The 27,809-nt window shown below is 38.2% G+C and overlaps 1 protein-coding gene across 30 annotated transcripts in view; it reads left to right on the top strand.

The window, feature by feature from the left end:
- SIK3 (SIK family kinase 3) overlaps positions 1-27,809 on the top strand; it is a 293,253-nt gene that overhangs the window by 168,044 nt on the left and 97,400 nt on the right. For all 30 annotated transcript variants that reach the window (XM_084976167.1, XM_084976169.1, XM_084976168.1 and 27 more), the window contains 2 exons: positions 14,678-14,794; positions 18,680-18,743. In XM_084976167.1, the coding sequence (XP_084832293.1) occupies positions 14,753-14,794; positions 18,680-18,743 (106 nt within the window). In that variant the 5' untranslated portion in view covers positions 14,678-14,752. The remainder of the gene's footprint in view (positions 1-14,677; positions 14,795-18,679; positions 18,744-27,809) is intronic.

The raw sequence follows: 27,809 nt of genomic DNA, 5'->3' as shown, positions 1-27,809 counted from the left end.
GATGGCTGTAATCAAAAAGATGGTCATGACCAAGTATTGTGAGGATGTGGAGAAATTAGAACCTTCTCTTGTATTACTGGTAGGAATGTAAAATGATGTAGCCTCTTAGTCATTTCCTTGAAATTTCCAATAAGATACTATATGTGGAGTTACCATATGACCCAGGACTTCACTTTAGGTCTAAAGCTAAGAGAAATAAAACACAGTAATATAAAATTTTTACATGATTGTTCATATCAACATTATTCATAATAACCAAAATGTGGAAACAACTAACATGTTCATCAGCTGAATACCAGTTGATAGACCAGTTTTTAAAATGTGGTATATCCATACAATGAAATATTTTACAGCAGTAAAAAGTAGTGAAGTCCTGATAGATGCTATAACATGTATATCCCTAAAAACATTATGTTAAGGGAAAGAAGGCAGTCACAAAAGACCATATAGCATATGACTCCATTTAGATGAAATGCTCAGTATAGGCAAATTTATAGGGACAGAAAGTAAGTTAGTGATTGCTTAGGGCTAGTGAGAAGTGGAGGGGAGTAATAGGTAATGAAAGTGTATGGATATGGGATTTCTTTTGGGACAAAATGTTCAAAATTAGATTATTGTGATGGTTGCACTACCCTGTGAATATATTAAAATACATCAAATTGTATACTTTAAGTGGATGAATTGCATAGTGTGTGAATAATATTTCAATAAAGAAGTTTTGTTTTTAAAGAACTAGAAGACAAGAAAAGCTGGGAAACTTTTGGGGAAATGCTGATAGCATTTATTTGTCTCGTTAATGGATTTCTTCTTACTCTGGCTAATAAATATATGCAAAATTTTGAAGAAGTCTGTATTTTTGGAAAGAATTTCAGGTTTCTTTAGTAAAAGACCTATAGACTTTAAAACAAATTATAAGAATAAGAGCCAAATGGTGTAAGTGAGAAGGGAGATGAACATAATTTTACCAGCAAACTTAGCTTAACTATATCTGCCACAGTTCACTTATGTTTTGCTTTCTGGTAATAAAGGCAAATGGAAAAAACTGTGATGAGTTCTTTAACTTGCATTATTAAGTAAAAGAAAGAATCTAACTGAGAGACCCTATTTCCCAACACTCCCTGCATGGTAAGGCAAAATTTAATTGTCTTTGGCTTGCTATCATGTTCACAAAGCTATGAAAAACAAAACAAAACAAAAAACCCAAACCAAAACCAGACCAACAAAAAACCACAAAGGATTCTACAGTAGTAAATTTAAAAAAATTCCCTTCATATGTAAATTCATTTTTTACCCTGAATATATGTCTAGTCCAAAATATTAAATTTATTAAGCTTTCTGGTTATCTGAATTAGGGAAAGAGTAGAAAATTGTATTTGGTCTGATATCTCTGGCACTAAATACAAGTTATCTAACAAAATCGTTTAGAGTGAACTTGAATGGAGTGCCAGAGGAGCAGAGTATTCCATTTCGATGTTTGAAATGAGGTGCATATGCTTCTTTTTATACTTTACACATCCCAAATATCAGTTTGACCTAGTAGAGCTGATTGTAGTGAAAGACCACTGAGGTCTCTAAAGAAGTCTATGACCCAGAGATCTCAGGAAAATTCAAGTGAACTTTCAAATAGAGAGGGATAGGAGTTTCCCAGTGACTCATTGGGTTAAGGATCTGGTGTTACTGCTGTGGCTTGGGCCACTACTGTGGTGGGGGTGTGACCCCTGGCCTGAGAACTTTTGCATTTTGTGAGCACAGCCCCTCCCCCAAAAAAACAATATTGTCATAAGATCAAAAGAAGGCCCAATAGCCAGTGTAATAGGTTGCTTTTTGCTTAAATGGTGGATGCTTTTAATGATTTTCTAAAGAAAACTTTACTGTTATTAACTATACTCAATATTAATATCTAATTATAGTAACTTATTTAAAAGTAAAATCCTTGCTGGTACTTTTAGTAGCTTTTCAGAATTCTAGACTTGTAATGTCAGTTTAGGACTGCTATTAGAAGGTCAGAATTTAGAATGCATATAATCCTGCTAAGGGAAAGGACAAACAATCTTATTAAATGTTAACTTTGATATGAAGTACATATTTTATGTGGTTGTGTTTTTACATTTAATGGTATAATGTTAAAATATATGATATAATAATAATAACCTATGAAATAATGAGTTCTATTTTACTTAAACAGTTTTCAAATTTTTCTATGTTGTTTATCAGTAGTCCTCCTCTGCCTTTAAAATTAAATATTAGAAATTTGAGAATTAATTAATGTTTCCATTGGACTATCCAGGGGAGTGATTTAAATTACTTAAACTTCATTGTTCAGCACATGAGACACAAACATTCATTATGGAAATAAAATCTGTTTGATTTGAAAATGGGATGACTGCTTAATATAAGGAACACTTCGAAGTTGGAATAAATACCAAAAGCCATCACACAAAATATTGCCATTTTATTAGAATCCTAGAGGGGCATGTTCTGCCAGCACGGATGGCTTGCAGCTGGAATTAGGAAAGCCCCTCAGAAGATTCTTGGTGCAGTGCTCCTGATGGGCACAGGGAAGCTGGTTCTTTAACTCTGGGCTGCCACCGGGAAGACAGAGCCCAGTGTGATACCCATTCAGAATAAAAATGCCTGGTTTGACAAAGATGTACATCTTGACAGTTACCTCACAGTACTAACATCCAAGGATGCCTGACAAATAAGAGTTTCAGAAGTAGGGAGGATGAGATGCTCTCTGATGATGGAGACTGCTTCCTGTTTTCCTTTAGTCTTCATTGCCAACTAATTGGGAGATGTAAAGACATGAGGGATTTAGAATAGTTTTTCAACTGTTACTGTGTTCCCTTGGTTCACTCAACCTCCTGCTGGTGCAGGTTATGCTATTAGGCCTTGGGGGGCATATTAACATAATTTAGAACAGTTTAAAATATGAACTGTTGCCGACTTAGTTCACCAGGAACAACACCACCATTGTAAGGTTGGCAAGATAATCAGTGTAATAAATCTCCGTTGGGGAAGTTTAAGAAAGTTATGCTGTGCCAGTTGAGTTAGCTCTCTTTCCAGCTGGTTCTTTAAAAAGCTTTGAGTGTTCTAGGTGCTACATCTAAATGTGCCTAACAGTACGCAGACTCCTTGACAAATGCCATTCTTGTGAAGAGCACAGTCCTTCTGCGAGCCTGGGTTATTTTTACCTATGAGCTGGCACTCCAGGAAAGAGTAGCATGTACTTCATTAAGAAAATTCATCTTGAAATCCATTCAGCTTTCTGCCTCCTTCTAACCTCACAGTGCAGGCCACTGCCAAGTTCTTTACTCACATGTCCAGACTTTGTTCTCTGGGACAAAAATTTCATCTTTCATAATTTCCTACCATAACTTAAGCTTTTTCCTTGGACTAACTGCTGTTCCCAGTTTTTCTTTTATTTCAAAACATTTCTCTAACAATTATTATTGTTTCATTATACCATTTTTTTAGATCCTGTACTTTGGTAGGCATTTAAAACTTTTAAAACTGCCTTGTTAAACCATTTAGCTCTTATCCTTTTCCTCTTCTTTTCTGCCTAATCCTTCCTCCTCTCTCAGAGCTCCTGTTTGCTCCTCCAGTTTTCTTTGGGCCTCTCCCTCTCTCCTGCCCTTCCTTTAAAAAAGGCTTCAGGGCATCCTTTTAAATAGCTCCCTTAGAATTAAACCATCAAGAGTTTCCCTTGTGGCTCAGCAGGTTAAGGACCTGACATTGCAGGTTCTATCCTTGGCCTTGCTCAATGGGTTAAGGATCTGAAACTTCCATATGCCACAGATGGGCTGTGGGGGAAAAAAAAAAGAATTAAGCCATCAGTCTCATTTTATTTTATTTTTTAAATTTCTTTCCTTTTATGGCTGCATATGGAAGTTCCCCGGCTAGGGGTCAAATTGGAACCACCACTGCTGGCCTATGCCATAGCCACAGCAATGCCAGATCTGAGCTGCATATGTGACCTACACCACAGCTTGTGGCAGTGACAGATCCTTAACCCACTGAGCCAGGCCAGGGGTCGAACCTGCATCCTCATGGAGACCAGTCGGATTTGTAACTCGTTGAGCCATAATTGGAACTCCACCATCAGTCTCATTTTAAATCTCCCTCTGAAACTTCTGAGATTTGGTCAATCCAAAATAAATACCTGAAAATGGAATGGGTACTGTTTTTTTTTTTTTTTTTTCCTGTTCTTTTATTTTTGTGTACTGATATTTTGTAAGTAATTATTTAACTTTTATTGCTATTGTCAACTCCATCCTCGTCTCCTCCCCCTCCCCGACCCACCTCCTTTTAAAAAATGTCTTTTTGTTCATTTCATTTAAGTGGTAAACCTATAGGCCAAGACATGGCCTAATGTTCTATAAAACATACAAAATATTGGAGCTCCTGTCGTGGTTCAGCGGAAACAAATCTGACTGGTGTCCATGAGGACGCAGGTTTGATCCCTGGCCTTGCTCAGTGGGTTAAAGATCCAGCATTGCTGTGAGCTGTGGTGTAGGTCGAAGATGAGGCTTGGATCTGGCGTTGCTGTGGCTCTGGCGTAGGTCAGTGGCTACAGCTCCGATTGGACCCCTAGCCTGGGAAACTCCATATGCCACGGGTAAGGCCCTAAAAAGACAAAGAAAAAACCCAAAAAAACCCACCAATATTGTTGGCACCCTGTAAATGTTAAAATAACAACAGCAATAATGTCAGTCAGGCTGAGAGAGTTGCCCGTTGTGTTAGAGACACTCCTAGGATTTTGTTTTCTGAGAGGGTAAATGTTAACCAGATGGGAATTACTGGAACTGAGAAATTATTTTCTTTTTGCCTTAAAATTTTCTCTTCTATGCCTTGAATTCCAAGTAATCACCAGAAAATTTCCATTTGCTAATTATGCACAATATTCCATGTTCTACCTTAAAAATCTTTCTAAGAATAATGCATTTCATGGTATATTTTCTCACTTCAGTTAAGCTTTCACTTCTCTGTCCCTTAGACATTATATGTGCATGAACTATTTTATTTTTACTGTTCAGTACAGCCCAAACAGAGAAATATTCAAATAAAAGTCATCTAAAGACCTGCTAGGTATTTTAAACTATAGTTGACCCTTGAGCAACACAGGGATTAATCCAAGTAAAACTTAAAGTTGCCCCTGCACATCTGTGGTTCCTCCACATCTGCAAACTCAACCGACCTTGGACCGTGTAGTTACTGCAGTATTTACTATTGAGAAAAATCCACACATAAGTGGGCCCAAGAAGTTCAAACCCAAGTTGTTCAAGGGTTGGCTGTATTTGTTTTGGAGTTCTGTGAGAGCTGACTGACTCTTAATCTTTGCTGGTCATGTTGAGTCCTCCTGTCGGAGTTGGCTAGAATCCTAACATCTCAGTCGTTCGTTCCTTAGGCTTGGCAACTGTATATTTTCCCAGAAACAGTTGTGATTGGTGTGTAAAATGGATAGAGTAATTGGTTCTTTCCAAATGTATGTCTTTGCTTTGTTCCTTAGTACTTGATTTGACTATTTGTTACAAACTAAAATATGGACTCCTTGATTGGTTCCAGTGCACAGTTCAGGGTCTTCCTAAGAATATGATCAGCCTACATCCTAACCATGACCTTGTGATACAGCTTTAATCATGGCTGCTTAGTGCCTGGCAGGTTTAACCTTATAGCTTATGTAGCTTGTGGTGGTTTGGAGTTTCTTTAAACCTGTTTCCTGATGACAGTTCTGTTTTCTAGTATGTTGAAAAGAAAAAAAAACTTTCTATCAAGGCTGATTGCAGAGACATTAATTTTTTCTTTCTTTTTTTTTTTTTTTCCAGGGGTGCACCTGCAGCATACAGAAGTTCCCAGGCTAAGGATTCAATTGGAGCTGCAGCTACTGGCCTTTGCCACAGCCACAGCAACTTGGGATCCGAGCTGCATCTGCAACCTGCGCCACACAGCGCAGGGTAACACTGGATCCTTAACCCACTGAGTAAGGCCGGGGATCAAACACACATTCTCATGTTGGGTGCTTAACCTGCTGAACCACAACAGGGATTCCTGATTGCAAAGACATACATTTAAATTCCTTTCCTAGAAGCCATCTCAATGTAAGCCTCATAGAAAGGGTAAAGCCCTACGGAAAAACATTTGAGTGATGATTTTCTCAGTTTTCCCTAAGGTGGTACCATTCTAGATACACAGGAGAGAAGTTAATTCATTACTTATACTGATGCCTTGTTGTTCTCAAAGTTTGATCCAGGGACCCCAGAGTCTCTGAAACTCTTTCAGTGAGTCCTTAAGGTCAAAATTGTTTTCATAAATATTCAAACATTATTTTATTTTTCACTCTCATTCGCTTACAGTTATACAGTGGGGATATCATATGATTTTTATGATATAATTATTTTGATGGCTAATGAAATATGTGTTTATGTATGCTTCTGTTTTAAAATCTTCTGTTTGGGAGTTCCCATTGTGGCTCAGTGGTTAACGAATCCGACTAGGAACCATGAGGTTGTGGGTTCGATCCCTGGCCTTGCTCAGTGGGTTAAGGATCCACCGTTGCCGTGAGCTGTTGCGTTGGTCACAGATGAGGCTCAGATCTGGCATTGCTGTGGCTCTGGTGTAGGCCAGCGGCTACAGCTCCAATTAGACCCCTAGCCTGTGAATCTCCATATGCTGCAGGAGCAGCCCTAGAAAAGGCAAAAAGACAAAAATAAATAAATAAAAATACATAAATAAAATCTTCTGTTTTAATTTCTTTTTAAAAAATTTTTATTTATTTATTTATTTTGGTTTTTTTAGAGCCGTACCCATGGAATATGGAGGTTCCCAGGCTAGGAGTCCAATCGGAGCCACAGCTGCCAGCCTACACCACAGCCACAGCAATGCAGGATCCAAAATTTCTTTAATCTTCTCAATAATTTAAAAAATTTTCATGTTTAATTTAATTTAATTTTGGCTGTGCATGCAGTGGCTTGATGTGAGATTCCAGTTTCCATACCAAGGATTGAACCAGGGCTGCAGCAGTGAAAGCATGGATTTCATAACCACTAGATCACCAGGGAACTCCCTCAGTAATTTTTAAGAGAAAGAATCCTAAAGAAAAAGAAAGTGAGAGAGAAGGAATCCTGAGACCATAAAGTACGAGAACTGCTGTAAAGCTGAGTGTACAACTTAATTCTTCTACAGAATCCCTGTTGAGAGAGCTGCTGTTGAGCTGCTGGAGGATGCTGCCTTAAGTCAGTTGTTCAGTAAACATTTTTTAATGGAATTAAATTGAGTTCTTGGAATGCAGCTTTTGAGACCTTATTTAAGATTCTCCTCAAGGCCGTGTTTGAGGATACTTGAATGCCTTGCAGCCTGCCAAGTTTCTTTGATGTAGGTGACTGGCAGTTCTCAGTATTGGGTCGAGTATTCCGGAAGTCATTTTCATGAAATGCCTGCTTTAACTGGTAGCTTGTTGGCATCATCTAGACCAGTGCTGTCCAATAAAATGATGGCCACATATGTAATTTTACATTTTCTAGTAGTCCTGTTTTTAAAAGGAAAAGGAAACAAGTGAAACTAGTTGGGCTCCCCACCACCAGCCTTTTTGAGGTATAATTGACAAGTACAATTGCAAGATACTTATGATGTTTTGATATATGTGTACATTGTGAAAGGATTTACTCCATTGAGTTAATTAACCTATCGATCCCCTGATGTATTTATCATTTTTTCGTGAGAATATTTTCTCTTAGCAAATTTTAGACAATACAATGTTAGCATCTGTAGTCACCATGTTTTCTGTTAAATCCTCAGAACTTATTCATTTTATAACTGAAAGTTTTTTACCCTTTACCAACCTCTCCCTATTTTCCCTACCCCTCAGCCCCTGGCAACCACTTTTCTACTTTCTGTTTCTATGAGTTTGGCTCGCTCTTTCTTTTCTTTTGCGCCCACCCCGCCCCTTCCTTTTCTCTGCTCGCTCTCTCTCTTTTTTTAAAAAGATTTCACATGTAGATGATACCATGTGGTAATGTGGTGTGTGTCCTTGTCTGGCTTGTTTTACTTAGCTGATGTCCTCCAGGTTCATCCATTTGTTTCCTTCTTTCTCAAGGCTCAATAATATTTCATGGTATGCATACACCACATTTTTTAATCCATTCATCTGTCAATGGATACTTAGGTCATTTCTGTGCCTTGGCTATTGTGAATGATGCTGCAGTGAACATTGGAGTAGAAATAATCTCTTGGAGATAATGATTCAATTTCCTTTGGATGTATACCCAGAAGGGGCATTGCCAGATCATATGGTAGTTTTATTTTTTATTTGTTGAAGACCCTCCCTACAGTTTTCATAGTGGCTGTACCAGTTTACATTCCCCCCAACAGTGTATAAAGTTTCATTTTTCTCTATTTCCTTGCCAGCATTTGTTATCATTTGTCTTTTTGATAATAGACATCCTAACAGGCAGGAGGTAGTATCTCTTTGTGGTTTTGAATACATTTCCCTAATGACTAGTGATGCTGAGCACCTTTTCATTTTCCTGTTGGCCACTTGTTTCTCTTCCTTGAAAAATGTCTGTTTAGGTCCTTTGCCCATTTTTTGGGAGGGGGCGGGTGTTGTTTTGTTTTGTTTTGTTTTTGCTTTTTAGGGCCACAGCCTCGGCATATGGAAGTTCCCAGGCTAGGCGTCCAATCAGAGCTGCAGCTGCTGGCCTACACCACAGCCGTGGCAACATGGGATCTGAGCCGCCTCTGTGACCTATACCACAGCTCACAGCAGCGCCAAATCCTTAACCTATTGAGCGAGGTCAGGGATCGAACCTGCATCCTCATGGATACTAGTTGGGTTTGTTACCCCTGAGCCACAAGGGGAAACTCCCTTTTGCCCATTTTTTGTTGGATTGTTTTTTGTTTTTATAAGAAACTGTATGAATTCTTTCTATATTTTGGATATTAAGCCTTTATCAGATACGTGATTTGCAAATATTTTCCCATTCCATAGTTTGCCTTTTCATTGAACTTAGTTTTAATAATATATTTTATTTAGCTCAGTAAATCTAAAATATTATTTCTATATGTAATCAATGTAAAAATTATCAGTGAGATGGTTTATATTCTCTTTTTAATAGTAGGGCTTTGAAATCTGGTGTATATTTGATGTATACAGCGCATCCAGCCACGTTTCACGTGCTCGGTAATCACATGTGACTGCTGCCTGCTGTATTGGACGGCACAGATCTAGACCATAAAATGATTCTAGATCTGAACTGAAAATAACCTAGAGTACTAGATGAGCTCTGTCATACAAATAAGAGAATACAAACTTAGCTGCAGAAGTTAATGTAAAGACAACCCCAGTGGAGCTCCCTTGTGGTGCAGCAGGTTAAGGATCTGGTATTGTCACTGCTGTGGTGTGGGTTCAAACCAAAAAATGCCCAACACTGTTGAAAGTCATTCACAATGGCAAAATATTTGATATCTGCCTCAATGTTAGTGCATTTCACTGAGAAGTAGACTTCTTTCCTTAAAAGGTGTTGAAAAAAATAAACTTTTCTAAAAATAAACCTTTCTCCACACTGTCATAATGTTTTCTTTTCCCTTCTTAAAAGCATCAGTCTGTTTACTGTATTCTATGAAATTATTATGCATGCATCTACATACTAGTTTAAGAGAATATGCGTTCTCTATTTATTTATTTATCTGACCCCCTTTTTTTTTTTTTTGCCATTTCTTGGGCCGCTCCCACAGCATATGGATGTTCCCAGGCTAGGGGTCGAATCAGAGCTGTAGCTGCCGGCCTACACCACAGCCACGGCAACGAGGGATCCGAGCCGCATCTGTGACCTACACCACGGCTCACGGCAACACCAGATCCTTAACCCACTGAGCAAGGCCACGGATCGAACCCACAACCCCATGGTTCCTAGTTGGATTCATTAACCACTGAGCCACTACGGGAACTCCTGCATTCTCTTTTTAGTGGAAGTCTAGCAATTGCGTTCTTTGCATTTTCTTTTTGAGTAGTTCCTTACTTTTAGCTGTCCATTTGACATGGCATGTCCCTGAATAAAGGGACTTCCTTATTTCTGTTGAGTGAAGAGGGTGATTTGTTTTGACTTTAATAATGAACCTTTCCTTGGCTCATTGGTTTTTATTATTACCTTATGTTGCCTGTGAATGTGATATCAGGATATGCAAGTGAATTATTGCCTGTTGTGATGAAAATAGTATTTCCTAAGAGCAATAATGCACTTGCAAAAGGTAAGGATTAAAGGAACTATGGTTTAAAAGTGAGAACTAAAAGGGGGGAAATGGCTATTTTTCCCTTCTAGAATGAATTAAAAACTGTAACTTTAAATTAGGCATGATCTGAATTTAACTTTTTTTCATACCACATGTGTATTAAAAAATAAATTTGTTGAATGGAGATATATTGGGTAGGGAAATTCTTAAGGACACCCAACAATATATATCTCTTTAGCAACGTATTTGTCGTAATGCCATGTTTAATTCATATAGTGTCAATTTACAAGATGATGCTCTTTGAAAGATAAAAAGATTCTGTGTAGAGTGGACAAACGTAAGAAATATGTGGTCTGTTGGTCATGTGTTGGAAGTTTCCTTCTTGTTATGCTTTTCATATATAAGTAGAAGTATGGGGTTCATAGATTTTTAGCACCAATCTAAAAATGAGATTATTTTATCTGCCAGTTTACCTTTTGTTATTGACACATTTTATTTTTCAAGCGACTCTTATGTACTACTTTAACCTAAAACATTTGCTATATAGCCTCCAATAATCTGTAGCAGTGAAAATTCATGATCATCTACCTCTTCAGGTATTCCCAGAATAATCGTACCTGCTTGCCAGTGACCTACTCTCTGACTTGGTAGTTTCATCAATATTTTTCAGCTGCTTAGAAAGCTTCCACTTTCCAGTTAGCAGCTAAGGAGCCAAACTTGAGGAAGTTCCCTTCTGTATGGAGTGGTCCTGTCAGGCACTGTTTGGCGCCAAGCAGCCCTATGGCCTCCTCTGTGGTGATAGCTACTTGGTCTGGATGGAAGGGGGCCTGGCCTGCCTTTTGGAGGCAGCCCACTCTCTCTCTCTGACACACCTTTCAGGATGAGGGCTTGCTGTGGGCTCCATCCTGTGGCTCAGTGTGACTTTGCTGAATGGAATGCATTTTCTTCCCAGCTCCATTCTTTCCATGTTCTTCCCACACCAGCTGGAAGCAGTCTGTTCTGAATGCTGCCCACAGTTGTTAGCTATTTCACTTCTAGGCCCCCCAATTTACCCCTTGAGAAAAGAGTTAATGAGTTTCAGATCCAGAATTGTGTCATTTAGTGAATCAAATTTAATCCTTGCCAAAGAATGTCTAAAATTTAAGGCTTGATTCCAGAACAAATGAAGTAATAACAATAGCAGTACCTGTAATTGCTGTGTATTGCATGCCAGGCATTATACCATTATACTAAGCGGGTTGCATGCATTAGCTTAGTTAATCCTTGGCAACCTTTAAAGTACCTTCTATTGTTGCCCACATTTTATAGATAAGGAGCCATCAAAAAATAAAATAACTTGCTCAAGATTATATGTTATGGGATAATTCCAAGATTTTGAACCCAGGCAGCTTAACACACATATTCAGCTGTTAGGCAGAGCTTTGCCTCTCTGTGTCTTGTTGAATCTTGAATCTCATTCTGGAGTAGACAGGAACTTGATGTTTTTATCTATTAAAACCTCTCTGTATTTACTTCTAGGGTTATACTTAATATAGATTTACCCTAAAAGATAAGAATACATTTCAGTATGTAGGATGGTGAATATGTGCAATCAGATAATTGTTACTAAATTAAAATATGTATTAACTGTACAGTATATAAGGTCTTCATAGCCAACTTTGTTCTCATAGATGATTAAGTACGGTTTTCTTTTTACCTGTATGAAAGTGCTATACCTCAGAAGGTAAATGAAATTCAGAATGAGTCCACTGTGAGTCAGGAGATCCTACCGTATGACTTGCCCAGTTACACTGTGATCTAATACCTTCGTGGGGGTGAAAGGTGCAAAAATATGGTCAAGTTCATTGAAGGTCCTCATTCTGCACCCCCATCTCCTTATTTTTTCTCTGCCTTCTGTTAGTAGACATGGGCAGAAGAGGGGATTTTAGGCCCAATTCTTGGACAATAGATGATCAATAAACCCTAATAGTGCTTCCCAACATTTTGTGCATTGTGTCACACACAGGAAATGACAGTACTTTCTCTGGGGCAAACAATTGAGGTTCCTTGAAGCTGGAGGTGATCCACTGTCACCTTCCCATGACCTTGGGTACACTGTAACTCTTATCCAGCAAACCAGCTGGGAAGCTCTGCTATGGGCATATGCCTACGAGTTTCTAAGCTTGTTGTATATATGAAAGCAGTCTGTAAATGGTAATGTGCTATTCGTGTGTAAGGTTTTATTAATACTTGTTCTATGAAAGGACATTGTGTACTGCGATTTTTTTTTTTTTTTTTTTTTTTTTTTTTGTCTTGAGAGCTGTTCTTAGAGAACCAGCTAAGGATTCCAGATTAGTTGCCAGAGTGAAGGTCCTGTGTGTGATCTGGCACAGTGCTGAGGACAAGTGAAATGGTAGTGATCCGGGGTTTAAGATTTACTAGAAGATCAAACAGTAGTGAGATTTATTAATGATGCAGCTCTTTCTCCTTATGATATTCCCATCCCTCTTTTCTGCTCATCCCGATTCTGTCCCTTCTCAAGTTCTGTCTCCTTTGTGAAGTCTTTCTCTATGTCTACTTATTCTCCCACTGGTAACACTCATAATTCATCTCCTTTTTACTTATACCTTGTACATAGCTTTATTGATTGTGTTTCCAACACTGTATTGTTGGCTGTTTCACATAAGTCTTTCCTCTACTAGATGGTGAGCTCCTTAAAGTTAAGGCTGTGCTGGTTAATTTTTGTAGCTCAAGCTACTTCCAGCTCATTTCATCACATTCTCTCATTAGGCAGAGCTTATTCACTCTGAATTGTGCTATAGTTTGTCTCCCTGTGCTTTTCTCCCCTTAGAACCCATTCTTACATCTGAAATGACTCCAGACAAAGTTGCCTTTATGCTAGTTATTCATACATTTGAATCATCTACCCTGTAGCTCCAGACTGTTTTTATTTCTCTGGGCTAAACTTTTTAGCATTGACATTTTTGCTTCCCTCTTTTTTCTTTTTCCCAATAAGTGTACATTTTCTTTTCCTCCCTCAGTGTATAGAATCATAGAATTTTAAGAATTGAAGGAGGCTAGAATTTGCCTAATCCTGGTCCTTCATCCAACTAATATTTGTTGATTACAAACTAATTGAGTGAAAATGAGATATAGAGATATTTTGGAACAACCCAATATTTTGAATATTTTGCTAAGAATAATGAGGAAGTTTAGGTTTAGGAGATTAAAAAAAAGTCTTTCATTTTCATTCGGTTTTTATATGTGCGTGCTGCTGTGTATCTTAAGAACTAGCAAAATGGAAAGATATTTTATGCTGAAGCAGTGTACAGGTAGTACAGAAAGAGCTTGAGATTTTTTATATAGTGTTACCATTACGAATTTGATTCTAAAGCTGAGCTACCTGGGCTTCAATCTTGAATCTGCCACATATTAGCTATATATTGGGTAATGACTTAATCTCCATGTGTCTCAATTTCCATATTTGTAAAACAAGGTTGATAATATGGAGTGTTGTGAGGTTTAAATGAGTTAGTAATTGCAAAGCACTAAGAATTATATCTGGCACAGAATAAATGTTCAGTATGTAGTAACTGCTGCTGCTCACTGCCACCACCAGTGCTACCGCTATTGTTACTGGTTATGGAAGCACCTGGTGAGGTATGGAATGCACTTGTGGAATTTCTGGTCCGCCCTTACTAAATCATCATTTACTTATGATCTTAGCTTCTTTTAGTGATGAGAAGCCCGAAGTCCCATTCTCTGCACCAAAGCCTGATTTGCCTAGACTATAACCACATCTGTGGAGCAGTGAAGTTTTTTTTTTTTTTTTTTTTTTTTTGTCTTTTTGCTATTTCTTTGGGCCGCTCCCGCGGCATATGGAGGTTCCCAGGCTAGGGGTTCAGTCGGAGCTGTAGCCACCGGCCTACGCCAGAGCCACAGCAACGCGGGATCCGAGCTGTGTCTGCAACCCACACCAAAGCTCACGGCAACGCCGGATCGTTAACCCACTGAGCAAGGGCAGGGACCGAACCCGCAACCTCATGGTTCCTAGTCGGATTCGTTAACCACTGCGCCACGACGGGAACTCCTTTTTTTTTTTTTGCAGTGAAGTATTTTGTCCTGGAGTTTTTGCTGTAGGATTAATTTAAGAAATGGCAGTAGACCTGTTAGCTTTTGGAGTCTGTTCCTTTGAGACCAACTTGCTAGGAATCTGTTTCCTATCTTTTTAAAAAGAGTGCATTTATTTTCTTCATTGACATTCTATAAACAAAATACTGGCCATTTGTATTTTATGGAATATGTTTTAGAGTGTATTTAATTTTCTGTGGGAAACTCCTTTTAATAATTCATCAGAGTAATTTTTAAATGATTTTTATTTTTTTCCATTATAGCTGGTTTACAGTGTTCTGTTAATTTTCTACTGTATAGCAAAGTGACCCAGTCACACATAATTTTCTTTCTCTGTTGTCAGGTTGCAATCAAGATCATAGATAAGACCCAGCTGGATGAAGAAAACTTGAAGAAGATTTTCCGAGAAGTTCAAATTATGAAGATGCTTTGCCACCCCCATATTATCAGGCTGTACCAGGTAGGATCACTAGTGGTGTAGCATGAGCCACAAAGAACCTAGAATGGTCACTTGTATCTATGGTTACTTTTGAAGAGAAGGTGGGTGGGTGAACGTCTGCAACTTTTTCTTGCTTCTATGATCATATCATGGTACTATTTTCCCCAGCCTATTATCACCCAAGTCAGTACTCATGTTTGGGTATTTACTAGTGAGTTCTAACTTACCTAGGTAGACCTTTTTAATTCATTCTTTAACACATGGATACCATTCTTAGAGTTACACAAAAAGATTATTTAGGAGGGAATGAGAACTTACTTATTTAGATCAGAACCCTAAAGCAGAATGGGAAACCAGAGAGTTTTGAGAGATGAAAAGCTAGAGATGAATATAACATTGTTTTTACAACATTTAAAAAATACTACTTTCTGTGGTCATGTGATCATCATAAATTATGATGGTAAACTGTATTTTATGTATGGCTTCTTGCATCAGTCAGAACCTGTCTCATTTTATTCTAATAGGGTCCTAGACTAGTTTTCTATGGTAGCATTTGATTACTTTGAAGACCAAGAGTTTGTGTATAGAAGAGATTTCTATTCTAGTTTTCTTAGTTTCCCAAGAAGCATGCATATTTCATGCCATCATCAAAAGTGATTCCCTATCCTTACTACAAAAGCAGTAAATCTAATGGCTAGAGTTTTAAGCCAGATAGGAGAGGAGGACCTTGCCTTAGCAGGCTGGTGGAAGAGATATTTTGGGAGAGGTGGGGCTTTGGGGTGCTTCTCAAATTGCAGTGTGTTGGCAGCCACGAGCTCTGCCTTTGCATGGGGCCAGCCCTGCTCACTGCTCTCTACCAGAATAGCCATCACTTAGTTCTGCAGGAAGTGGCCACCCACTCAGTTCATTTGCTGCTGTTAGTCTGCAGTAAATGGTTACTGGCCCAGACATGGGAGCATGTGTAAGAGTGGAAAGAGTACATCTGAGGCACAACTGGCAAGCTTTCATAGTCTGTTACTTTTATGGGAAAGAAAGAAAGTTGTGATATTAGTTATGTGGTTAAGGCTACTGTATTAGGGCTCTTCTCTGGCATCACATGATGAAATGAATTAGATCATCAGGAGCAGGCTTGTTCAAATTTACCAGACTAAATTATCTCAAACCACACCTCCATTTGTGCCCCAGAAGCAAACCCATAAAAGCTTCCTGGGGTTGCTTGAAGACCTTTTTTTGCAAACTCAGAGGTGTCTAACCTCTGCTTCCTTCCTATCCTGAAGGAAAAGTAAACTTCTTGACCTCACGTTTTAAAATAAATCATCTACTGGGGAGTTCCCATTGTGGCGCAATGGGAACAAATCCGACTAGGAACCATGAGGTTGCGAGTTCGATCCCTGGCCTCGATCAGTGGGTTAAGGATCCAGCGCTGCCATGAACTGTGGTGTAGGTTGCAGATACGGCTTGGATCTGGTGTTGCTGTGGTTCTGTTGTAGGCCAGCAGCTCCAGCTCCGATTAGACCCCTAGCCTTGGAACCTCCATCTGCCATGGTGCAGCCCTAAAAAGACAAATAAATAAATAAATAAATAAATAAAGTTACCCTCAAATAATTTTAGAGCTTATTAGACTGACGTTTCTCAAGAGGTTAACTAATAGATGTCAGCCTTATAACTGAAATCTGCAATTTTACCTTTCTTACCCAAAATTTAATTAGCCTATAATATTTCCATACTTTCAGCCCTGACTTTGAACATTGCTCTCTTTTAAGCTTTAATTTTGTTCTCTGGCAGCTCATATTGTTAATGGGAGAGTCTGAGCTGCCAAGGTGAGAATGGCTGTGTCTTCATACAATATCAAGGTAATTTTCAGGTCATTTGCTAAATCTTCAGTCTGTTCTAGTTTATAGAATGAGGCAAATATAGGTAACCGTATAGGAAAGTTTTTGAACTCCTGATAAGTTTAAAATTAAAAGAACATTTGCAGACAATAAAAGGCCTGGTACAAAGAAGATACACAATATGACATTTTTTCTTTTATTTTTTTCTAAACACCTACATATATTTAAGGTACTTACTTTTTGTTTTATAAGTCAACACATAGAACTTGAAAGCAATTCATGTAATAAATAATGGGCTAATATCCAATGACTCAATTATTAGATTGAAAAATTCAAATAATGTGCACATAAACTGTGGAGTACTGTGAGACCATTGAAAGGAAGAGATCTATTTTTATAATGTAATGCAGAGTACTTTTTTTGAATGAAAACTGTTACATGGTATTAATATATAAAGACATCAAAGATAAAGTGACCAGGGAATAATTTGACAAAATAATTAACTGTGAGGTATCGTGAAAGTGTAGCACTCACTGCATTGCCTCTTCTGGTAGCCACTAGCCACATGTGGTTATTGTGCATTAACAAGTAGCTAGAATGAATGAGGAACTGGAGTTTTCCTTTAATTTATTTTTAATTAATTTAAATATGAAAACGAGAGCAGTTTACAATAAAGTTTTTTGAAATGATAATATTAATGATAATAAAATATATTCCTAGAATTAATTTCACCTTTTTCTTTTAACTTCTTAATTCTTTTTCAGCTGTGGCATATGGAAGTTCCTGGACCAGGGACTAAATCTGAGCCACAGCTGCAACCTACGCCACAGCTGTTGCAATGACAGGTCCTTAACCCACTGCACTGGGCCAGGGATCAAACTCCTGCTGCCACAGACAACACCAGATCCTCAGCCTGCTGTGCCACAGTGGGAACTCCTCTTTTAACTTTTTTAATGTGGCTTCTAGAAACGTTAGAAATAGTATTTCTATTGGACAGCACTGCTCTAGAATGATATAGAATAAGCTGTTAAGAGTATTTCCTCTGGGGAATAAAATGGAGGAAAGAAGAAAACCTTTGGTCTTTTGTTTATATACTAGATTTTTAAAATGTTTATAATGAACATATATACTCATATTATTTTAATAAATATTTAATTTTTCATTAAATTCATTAATTTTCATTAAATTTTACCTTTTTTGGTAAGAAGGAAGAAGAGACTGACAACACAGTACAACTAAAAAGGAAAATAGCAAAATAGAACCTAAAATACAGAAGAGTAATATATATTACTTGAAGTTTGAATATTTATATTATTGTTCCCAGTTTTGAATAAATGGACCACGGACAGGAAAGCTGTCATTCCATTTTTTAAAAAAGCACAACCATATGTATGTGTGTGTGGTTCTTGAAGTGATTCCTATTTTTTTCCCTATGTTTTGTCTTGGTTTGTTTTTTTTTTTTCCTTTTTAGGGTCACATGTGTGGCAAATGGAAGTTCCCAGGCTAGGGGTTGAATCAGAGCTGCAACAGCTGGCCTACACCACAGCCGTAGCGAGGGCAGATCCGAGTTGCGTGTTACCTATGTTGCAGCTTATGTCAACACCAGATCCTTAACCCACTGAGCGAGGCTGGGGATCGAACCCCCATCCTCATAGATACTAGTCAGGTTTGTTACTGCTGAGCCACAGTAAAAACTCCTGGTTGGGTTTTTTTGAAGGACATTTTTGTGCTTCAAGTGACCAGTGTCCAATGTGAACTTTTTGGTTCTTAGCAGCTTCCTTGCTTCTCAGTTTTTCGAGCTTAAGACATTGCTGAGGCCTCATGGGACCACAGGACTGTTTCTCTGAAATAGTAAATATTTCCTACTTTTAAGAACTTGAAGGAAAACCTCTTTTCCCTCTTTCCTCTTAATAACATTCATATCTGTCACCCTCCCAACCCCCAGTGTTTTCAGTCTCCTTTAAGCAGTAATGGTTATTAATACTTCAAACGGCAAAAGAGGAGTCATTGGTTTCTCTTCCTATGAGATCAGCCTGTCATTTGTGTCACTGTCACTTTCCTGCCTTTGCACCAGGTTATGGAGACAGAACGGATGATTTATCTGGTGACAGAATATGCTAGTGGAGGGGAAATATTTGGTAAGTACATTTATTGCATTCTTTAAACAGCTATTGAGCACACTATGGCAAACCAAAAATAGCTGTTCGATGCCTTTGTCACTTGAGCAGCTGTCACTTGATGCTGTCCTTGAGTGCTGTTATATTTTCTATTAACAAACTAATTTTAATTATTTTTGATTCACCTATTTAAGTCCCTCACCATTTTTGTTTCCTTAGCAAAGGTGTTTCATTTCAGTCAGATGGTGACAGTTGAAATTAAAGATCTTCAAAAACAAACATTCCTCTGAACGTATGACTGTGGGCTTTTCCTATTGCTAGGTTCTAACCGGGGTCACCAAATGTAACAGAACTCCCACAAGTGTGTGGGCCTCTGTTGTGTGTGAGAGAGCCCCTTGGAGCAAACAGTCTCACCCTAATGCATTCTTTAAACTTTGCTTAAATATAATGTGTAACTATATTCCTTACCATGTGTTCACAGTTCCCTTGATGATTCTTGTAATTTTGGAGGTTTTGTCTTCAGTAGCTTTTTTTTCCTCTAACACTTAGCTTGCTTGGCACAATATCAGAATTAAGCAGGAGAATTTGTTACCAGGAGATCTGACTTTTTGAGGTGGTTAAAAATCCCCCCCCCTTTTGATAATAGTAGTAAATGAAGCCAAGTAGAGATAAAGGCTAAACTTTCAAATCTAGATTGGCATGTCTTTTCACTTTTATTTCTATTCCTTTTTGGCATGTGAATAGAGAGAAAGGTTTCTTCTTATATATTATATGTTTATCTGTTTACTTCATTTTTTCATTTTATTTTTAAAAATTTATTAATTTATTTATTTTTAGGGCTGCAAGATGCAGCATAGGGAAGTTCCCAGGCTAGGGGTCAAATTGAAGTTGCACCTGCTGGCCTACACCACAGCCACAGCAACATGAGCTCCAAGCCACGTCTGCAACCTAACCACAGCTCACAGCAGTGCTGGATCCTTAACCAAATGAGCAGGGCCAGGGATCAAACCTGCATCCTCATTGATACTAGTAGGGTTTATTTCCACTGAACCACAACGGAAACTCCAGTTTCTTCGTGACTGATCAGTTGTGACTATGAATTTTTTGGTGTTTTAAACTTTCCCCAGAAATCTGATAATTTTGTATCTAAGAATCTTCCCCAAAAAAGTGTGTGCATCTTTTTTAAAGGCGTGATCATTTCTTAATAACATTTTTAGTTGTATTTGTATCTGTGGTAATGCACATTGGTAATCTTGGCAGCAAGGAGACCTTGTCATCTCAATGTTCATAATAATCAAAGAACCAAACACAGTGCATATCGGATCTGCTTTGCGCTTAAGGAAAACAGATTGCAAAAGTACAGAAAAGATAACAATTCCTTGGTCATAGATTCTTTATGGGAATGTAGCTCAAGGCATGAAGAAACAGAATACTACTTTTCATGGTATTATTATAGAAGACCCAGGGGAGGAAGAAAAAGCTAGATTACCTAAAGAAATCATTGTGCATGCACAGGGCTATAACTGTCTCATGAGGACTGGTTTTTAAAAGTGTCTGTATTAGAGATGAAAGGGCAGGCTTAATCAAGAACATGAGCTTTGGAGGCAGTGAGACCTGGTTTTGAATCAGATCTTTCCCACTCATTTGCTGTTTTACTTGGAACAAGTTGCTAGATGATTCTGGACTCAGTTTCATGGTCTTTAAAAGTCAGATCTGTAGTAACTGCTTTACACTTGTGAACATTAGTTAAGGTAGCATATATAGAGCCCCAACACTTTGCTTCCTTCACCTCCATGTTAGAGGACAAATTGGCAAATTGGTGATTGACGTCTTTTTTTTTAAAATAAATAAATTAATTAAATAATTAATTAATTTTGCTTTTTAGGGCCGTACCCTTGGCATACGGAAGTTCCCAGGCTAGGTTTCAGATCGGAACTGTAGCTGCTAACCTATGCCACAGCCACAGCAATGCAGGATCCGAGCCTTGTCTGTGACATACACACCACAGCTCACAGCAATGCCAGATCCTTAATCCACTGAGCAAGTCTAGGGATCAAACCCACATCCTCATAGATCCTAGTTGGGTTCGTTAACTGCTGAGCCAAGAAGAGAACTACCTTTTTTTTTTTTTTTTTCATCTTTTTACGGCCGCATGTGTGGCATATAGAAGCTCCCAGGCTAGGGGTCGAGTCAGATGTATAGCCACCAGCCTAAGCCACAGCCATAGCAATGCCAGATCCGAGCCACATCTCAGTCTACACCACAGCTCACAGCACTACCAGATCCTTAACCCACTAATCGAGGCCAGGGATTGAACCTACATCCTCATGGATACTAGTTGGGTTCATTACCATTGAGCCACAGTGGGAACTCCCATGTGATCGACTTCTGGCAGGATGGCATGAGGGGCTCTGCTGGCTCTGCTCCCCAGTGAAACCAGTGAAAATGATTTTTAAAATTCCTACGCTCCAGCCATTTACAGCCTCTGGAAATGTTCTAAGGGTGAACAGCAAATGAAAAAACTTTTATTCAAGAACATCTGTGAAAATTTGGTAAGAAATAAAAAGAGTGTGTGGTTTTTAAGCCAGTACTGCTTCCTTCTTCCCCCTTGTCTTCTCAGTGAGGTGGAGATTCCACTCAAGACTACTGTAGCCAGGAACACAGGCCTGTCCTCCTGCCCCCCTCCTTTAACCTCGGCTAAGGCTCTCTTCCCAGAGGATCCAGACATCAGCATTTCTCATCCTGCCCCAGCTCCTTATTGCTGTTGCTAGGTCCTGGGTGAGTGCACTTGAAGAGTGGGGATTCCTTCTCCTGCCCAGCCTTAACTTCTTAGCGTGCTGAGAATACTGGGACCCAGATCACTCTTGCCTTGGTTTATAAGTTGGGTCACCCCAAGATAGGCAAGCTGGGAGAATTCAGAATGTATCTCCTTTCTCTCTGCTAAGCTACGAGGCATATAAAAAACAGGATGAGTCTGACCGATACACTAAAAAAAGAAAGCATGCCACAGAAACTGCACATTGGAACAGATTTATCAAAAAAAGATTTTAAAATACCATTATAGATGTGTTCACAGACATAAAGGAACTCGTAAAGTAGTAAAAGAAGATATGATGACAGTGTCACATCAAATAGAGAATATTAAAGAGAGAAATTATTTTAAAATAAATCAAATTGAAATTATGGAATTGAAAAGTAAACTGAAAAAAAATTCATCTGAGATGCCTAACTATGTATTTGAACTGGCAGAATAAGATGTGAATTTGTAGGTAGATAGGCATTATGCAGGAACACAGAGAAAACGAATTAAGAACAGTGAACAGAGCCTTAGAGATATGTGGGACATGTCAAATCTCCAATGTATGTGTAATGGGAGAACCAGAAGAAGAGAGAAGGGAGCAGAAAAATATACAAGGAAATAATGGCCATAAACTTCACATTTATTAAAAAAAATAACCTGAATGTCCAAGAAGCTCTATAAAATCCAGTTAGGATTAAACACAAAGAGATCCATCATTGTAAGAATAGTGAAATTTGGAGTTCCTGTTGTGGCGCAGCGGAAACGAATTTGACTAGGAACCATGAGGTTGCGGGTTCAATCCCTGGCCTCACTCAGTGGGTTAAGGATCCAGCGTTGCCGTGAGCTGTACCATAGGTTGCAGACGTGGCTCTGGTGTAGGCTGGCAGCTATAGCTCTGATTAGACCCCTAGCTGGGAACCTCCATGTGCCGCGGGTGTGGCCCTAAAAAGAGAAAGACCCCCCCCCAAAAAAAAAGAATAGCGAAAGTCAAAGACAAAATATTGAAAGCATCAAGAGAAAAATGATGTGTCCTTTAGAAGGAATCCCATAAATTTGATAGCAGAGTTTTCAGCAAAAACAATGGAGATGATAAGGCAGTAGGATAGCATTTTTAAAGTGGTGAAAGAAAAAAACTTAATCAAAATCCTATATCCAGTCAATCTAAATCTCAAAAATGAAAGTAAAATTAACTTTCTCAGGTAATCAAAAACTGAGGGAATTTGTTAGGAATCCACCCTACCAGAAATACTAAAGGAAGTTCTTCAGGATGAAAGCAGATGACTCCAGATAGTAATTTGAGTTCACACAAAAAACAAAGAGCAGGGAGTTCCTGTCATGGCTCAGTGGAAACAAATCTGAGTAGTATCCATGAGGACGCAGGTTCAATCCCTGGCCTTGCTCAATGGGTCGAAGATCCGGTTTTGCCATGAGGTGTGGTGTAGGTTGCAGACGCGGCTTGGATCTGGCATTGCTGTGGATGTGGCGTAGGCTCGTGGCTGCAGCTCCGATTCATCCCCTGGCATGGGAACCTCCTTGCGGCCCTAAAGAGACAAAATATGAAAAATAAAAAAACAAAGAACAGTAATAAATGTAATTATGTAATTATAAAAGACAAAAAAGGTGTACTTTTCTCCTTTTTTCTGTTAACCTATTTAAAATTAAACTGAATATAAAGTACATTTCATTGTTAAACCTAAAATGTAATATTTGTATGTTTGTCAGTAACAGCACGAAGGAGGTGTGTGAGAGAAAAGCTACATTAGTCTAAGAGTCATTACAGATGGCACAGAAATAATTATAGCAATACATTGTTGGATTTGTAATATTATTTGATATAATGTTTATTACAGAAACACTACGAAGGGGGGTAAAAGGAATAGGGCTATAAAGGAGAGACAACTTATATATAATCATCAAAATAAGTCTGATATAAATCAGATGCTTATTTGGCTAAGATAAAATATACATGTTAGGAGTTCCCGTGGTAGCTCAGTGGTTAACGAATCCGACTAGGAACCATGGGGTTGCGGGTTTGATCCCTGGCCTTGCTCAGTGGGTTAAGGATCCTGCGTTGCCATGAGCTGTGGTGTAGGTTGCAGACGCAGCTTGGATCCCGCATTGCTGTGGCTTTGGCGTAGGCTGGCGGCTATAGCTCCCATTAGACCCCTAGCCTGGGAATCTCCATATGCCGTGGGAGTGGCCCTAGAAAAGGCAAAAGAAAAAAACAAAAAACAAAAAACATGCTAAACAGTAGAGCGATCACTTAAAAAAATAAAAACTCAAAAATTATAATGTAAAAAATAATTACAGAAATTGAAATGCTTCGTTAGAAAATATTCACTTATTGCAAAAGAAAGTAGTAATGGAGGACTAGACTAACAAAAAGACGAAATACATGGAAAATAAAAAGTCAAACAGCAGACATAAATCCAACTATTATTAGTAATTACATTAAGAATAAATGGGTGGAATAATCTAATGAAAAGGCAATGACTGTTAGACCAAATAAAAATACATGGTCCAATATATGCTGTCTCCAAAAGGTATGCTTTAAATTCAAAGATACAAATAGATTGAAACTAAAAGGATGGAAAATTATATATCATTCAAACAGCAATGGTAAGAAAGCTAGAATGCCTGTGTTGACATTAGACAAAAATAGCCTTTTTTTTTTTTTTTTTTTTTTTTTTTTTCTTTTTAGGGCTGCACCCGTGACATATGGAGGTTCCCAGGCTAGGGGTTGAATCGAAACTGCAGCTGCTGGCCTACACCACAGCAATAGCAACTTGAGATCCAAACTGCGTTTTCAACCTACACCATAGCTCACGGCAGCACTGGATCCCTGACCCACTGAGCAAGGCCAGGTGTCGAACCTGCATCCTTATGGATACTAGTTAGATTCGTTTCCACTGTGTCACAATAGGAACTCCAGGCAAAATAGACTTTAAAACACAAAAGACTATCTCTGCTGACTAGAGATAGAGGGGTATTCTGTAATGATAAAGTAATATATTAGGGAACTATAACAGTTATGAATATATGTGTCTAATAAAAGAGCACCAATATATGTGAAAAGAAAACTGACAGAAATGAGAAAAGACAATTACAATACTTGGAAGTTTCATATACCCCACTTACATTAAACATCAGAAAAACTAGGCAGAAGATCAACAAGGAAAAATAAGACTTGAACAATACTATAAACCAACTAGACTCAGGAGGCATCTATAGAACATTCCACCTAAGAACAGCAGAATATATATGCTTATCAAGTAAACAGAACATTCTCAAGATAGACCATATACTCGGCCATAAAACAAACATGAATCAAATTTAAATTTCTTGTATTTAAGCAGTATTACAAAGTGTGTTAAAACCATTATGGGGAATTCCTGTGTGGCTCAGTGGGTTAAGGATCTGAGATTGTCATTGCAGTGGCTTGGATCACTGCTGTGGCACAGGTTCAGTCCCTGGCCTGGGAATTTCCTCATGTCATGGGTGCAGCAAACAAACAAAAAACCCATAATGGAATGAAATTAGAAATGGATTGGAGTTCCCATTGTGGCTCAGTGGATTAAGCACCTGACTCTTATCCATGAGGATGCAGGTTTGATCCCTGGCCCTGCTCAATGAGTTAAGGATCCAGCGTTGCTGCAAGCTGTGGCATAGGTCGCAGATGCAGCTTGGATCTGGCGTTGCTGTGGCTTAGGCCAGCAGCTGCAACTTGGATTCTACCTCTAGCTCTGGGAACTTCCATATGTGGTGGGTGGGGCTCTAAAAAGAAAAAAAAGAAAAAAAAACAAAAACAAAAAAAACAAATGGATGGCAGAAAAATTTGGGGGCACTTATAGGAAAATTAAATGATGTATTTTGAAGTAATCAATGAATCAAGGAAGAAATCAAAAGCAAATTCAGAAAATACTTTGAGGTAGATGACAAGAAAGAGCATAGCAAAATGCATGGAATGCAACTAAATGAGTGCTTAGAGGGACGTTTATAACTGTAAAATGCCAGTAATAAAAAAGATCAATTACTTAGTCTTCTACCTTAAGACAGTGGCAAATGATAGCAAAACAAAGCTAAAGCAAGCTGAAGGAAGGAAATAATGGTTAAAACAGAACTAAATGAAATAGAAAATAGAAAAATAATAGAGGAAATCAGAAAAGAGAGACACCAGAGAGCTCTCTCCCTCCCCCTCACCTCTCTCTTCATTCTCACTCTCTCTGCCAAGTGAGGACATAGCAAGGTGGCTGACTGCAAGCCGCAAAGAGAGCTCTCACCAGAAACAGATCATGCTTACACCCTGATCTCTGACTTCCTCCAGAATTGTGAGAAAACAGTTCTGTTTGTTGAGAAAAGATTGTTAGAGTCAGAAATTAAAGGAGATATTACTACAGATACAATTGTTATGAAGGTATACTTGAACAATTGTACACCAACAAATCACTTAACTTAGATAAAATGAATAAATTCTTGGAAAGACACAAACCTGAAACTGACTCAAGAAGGACTAGATATTCTGAATAGATCTAAATCAAGTGAAGAGATTGAAGCAATAATCAAAAAAAATACCCATAAAGAAAAGTCTGGATGGCATCGCTGATGAATCATAGCAAATGTTTAGAAAAGAATTAACAGAAAAATTTCACCAACTCTTCTAAAACAATAAAAGAGGAGGCAGTATTGTCTACCTCATTTTATGAGGTCAGTATTATCCTGATACCAGTACCAGACAAATACATCACCAGGGGAAAAAAAAAAAAACAAGACACCTTGCAGACCAGTATCTTAAGACTTTGGATGCAGAAACCCTCAACAAAATAGTTAAAAACAAACCCCAGCAACATCTAAAAAGAATTGCACACTGTGACCAGGTGGAATTTATCCACCTGCAAGGAATGCAAGGTTAGTTCACCATAACAAAATTCATGAATGTAACACATTATATCAATAAGAAAAGAACCAAAATAGCCTGTTCATCTCAAAATATACAGAAAAAGCACCTCATAGAATCTAATGATAAAAATATTCAACAAACTAGAAATAGAAGGGAACTTCTTTAATCTGATACAGGATTTCTGGAAAACTCACAACTAATACACTTAATGGCAGTGACTAGATGTTTTCCCCAACAGATCAGAAGACAAAGATTTCTTCTCCCTCTACTTCTATTTAAATGTTGTGCTGGAGGTCCCAGCCACAGAATTAGGCAAGAAAGAGATATAAAAGACACCTAGATTAGAAAGGGAAAAAGTAAAACAATCTATTCACAAATGATTTGATCTTGTATATGGAAAGTTCTAACAAGTACGCAAAGAAACTATTAAGAACTATATGAAAGTTAGCAAGGTTGCAAGATGCAAGAGCAGTGTATGCGATTTAGTTGTATTTTCCTATCCTCGCAATGAACAGTCTGAAAATGAAAGAAATAAAACAATTTAGTTTAACAATAGCCTCAATAAGAATAACATATTTACAAATACATTTAACAAAAGAAGTGCAAACCTTATACTCTCAAAAGTACAAAAAAAGTATATAACAATGTTGAAAGAAATTTAAGACAATCTAAGTGATTGGAAAAACATCCCACGTTCAAGGATTGTGAAAGTTAATATTGTTAAGATGACAGTGCTACTCAAATCAATGTAGAGATTCACTGCAGTCCCCACCAGAGTCGAAGCTCACATTTTTGTAGAAATTGATAACCCGATTCCAAAATTTATATAGAATTAACAAGGGACCCAGAAGAGTCAAGACAATCTTGAAAAAGAGGAAAGTAGGCTGGAGTGATACAGCCACAAGTCAAGAAAAATTAACAACCACCAGTAGCTAGAAGACGTACAGAAAAGAATCTTCCCTAAAACCTCCATATAGAGTGAGTTCCTGCTGATACCTTGATTTTGGATTTCTTGCTTCCAGAACTGTGAGAGAATAAATTACAGTTGTTTTAAGCTACCTACTTAGTGGTTATTTGTTTCAGTACCCTAAGGGAACTCATACAGATGAGGACAGGATTTTGGCATAATCTCAGAATATCTCCCCATAAAATATTAATGATTTATGAAGGGGAAAGTCAGTTATCTGGTGGAGAAATACCCCAACATGATCAGGTGATTACCATAACGTCATGGGTGGTGAAGGCCTTAAAGAAGTAATCTGGGAGCTCTATCTTTGGACACTTCATGGAATTAACCAGGGGGAGCAAGGTTTTTCAGAAATGCTATGGCATGTTTGAAAGATTTCAAGAGGAGAGAGCATGACATATTTCATATTCACGAAATTGTTTA

The sequence above is a fragment of the Sus scrofa genome, chromosome 9, assembly GCF_054392235.1.
Source record: "Sus scrofa isolate SSC_HxYL_T2T_F1_AM1 chromosome 9, Sscrofa_HxYL_maternal_Yorkshire_Landrace_v2.0, whole genome shotgun sequence".
Classification (NCBI taxonomy): domain Eukaryota; kingdom Metazoa; phylum Chordata; class Mammalia; order Artiodactyla; family Suidae; genus Sus; species Sus scrofa.
Note: the sequence above shows the minus strand (reverse complement) of the source record. Positions and strands in the feature narration are given on the sequence as shown.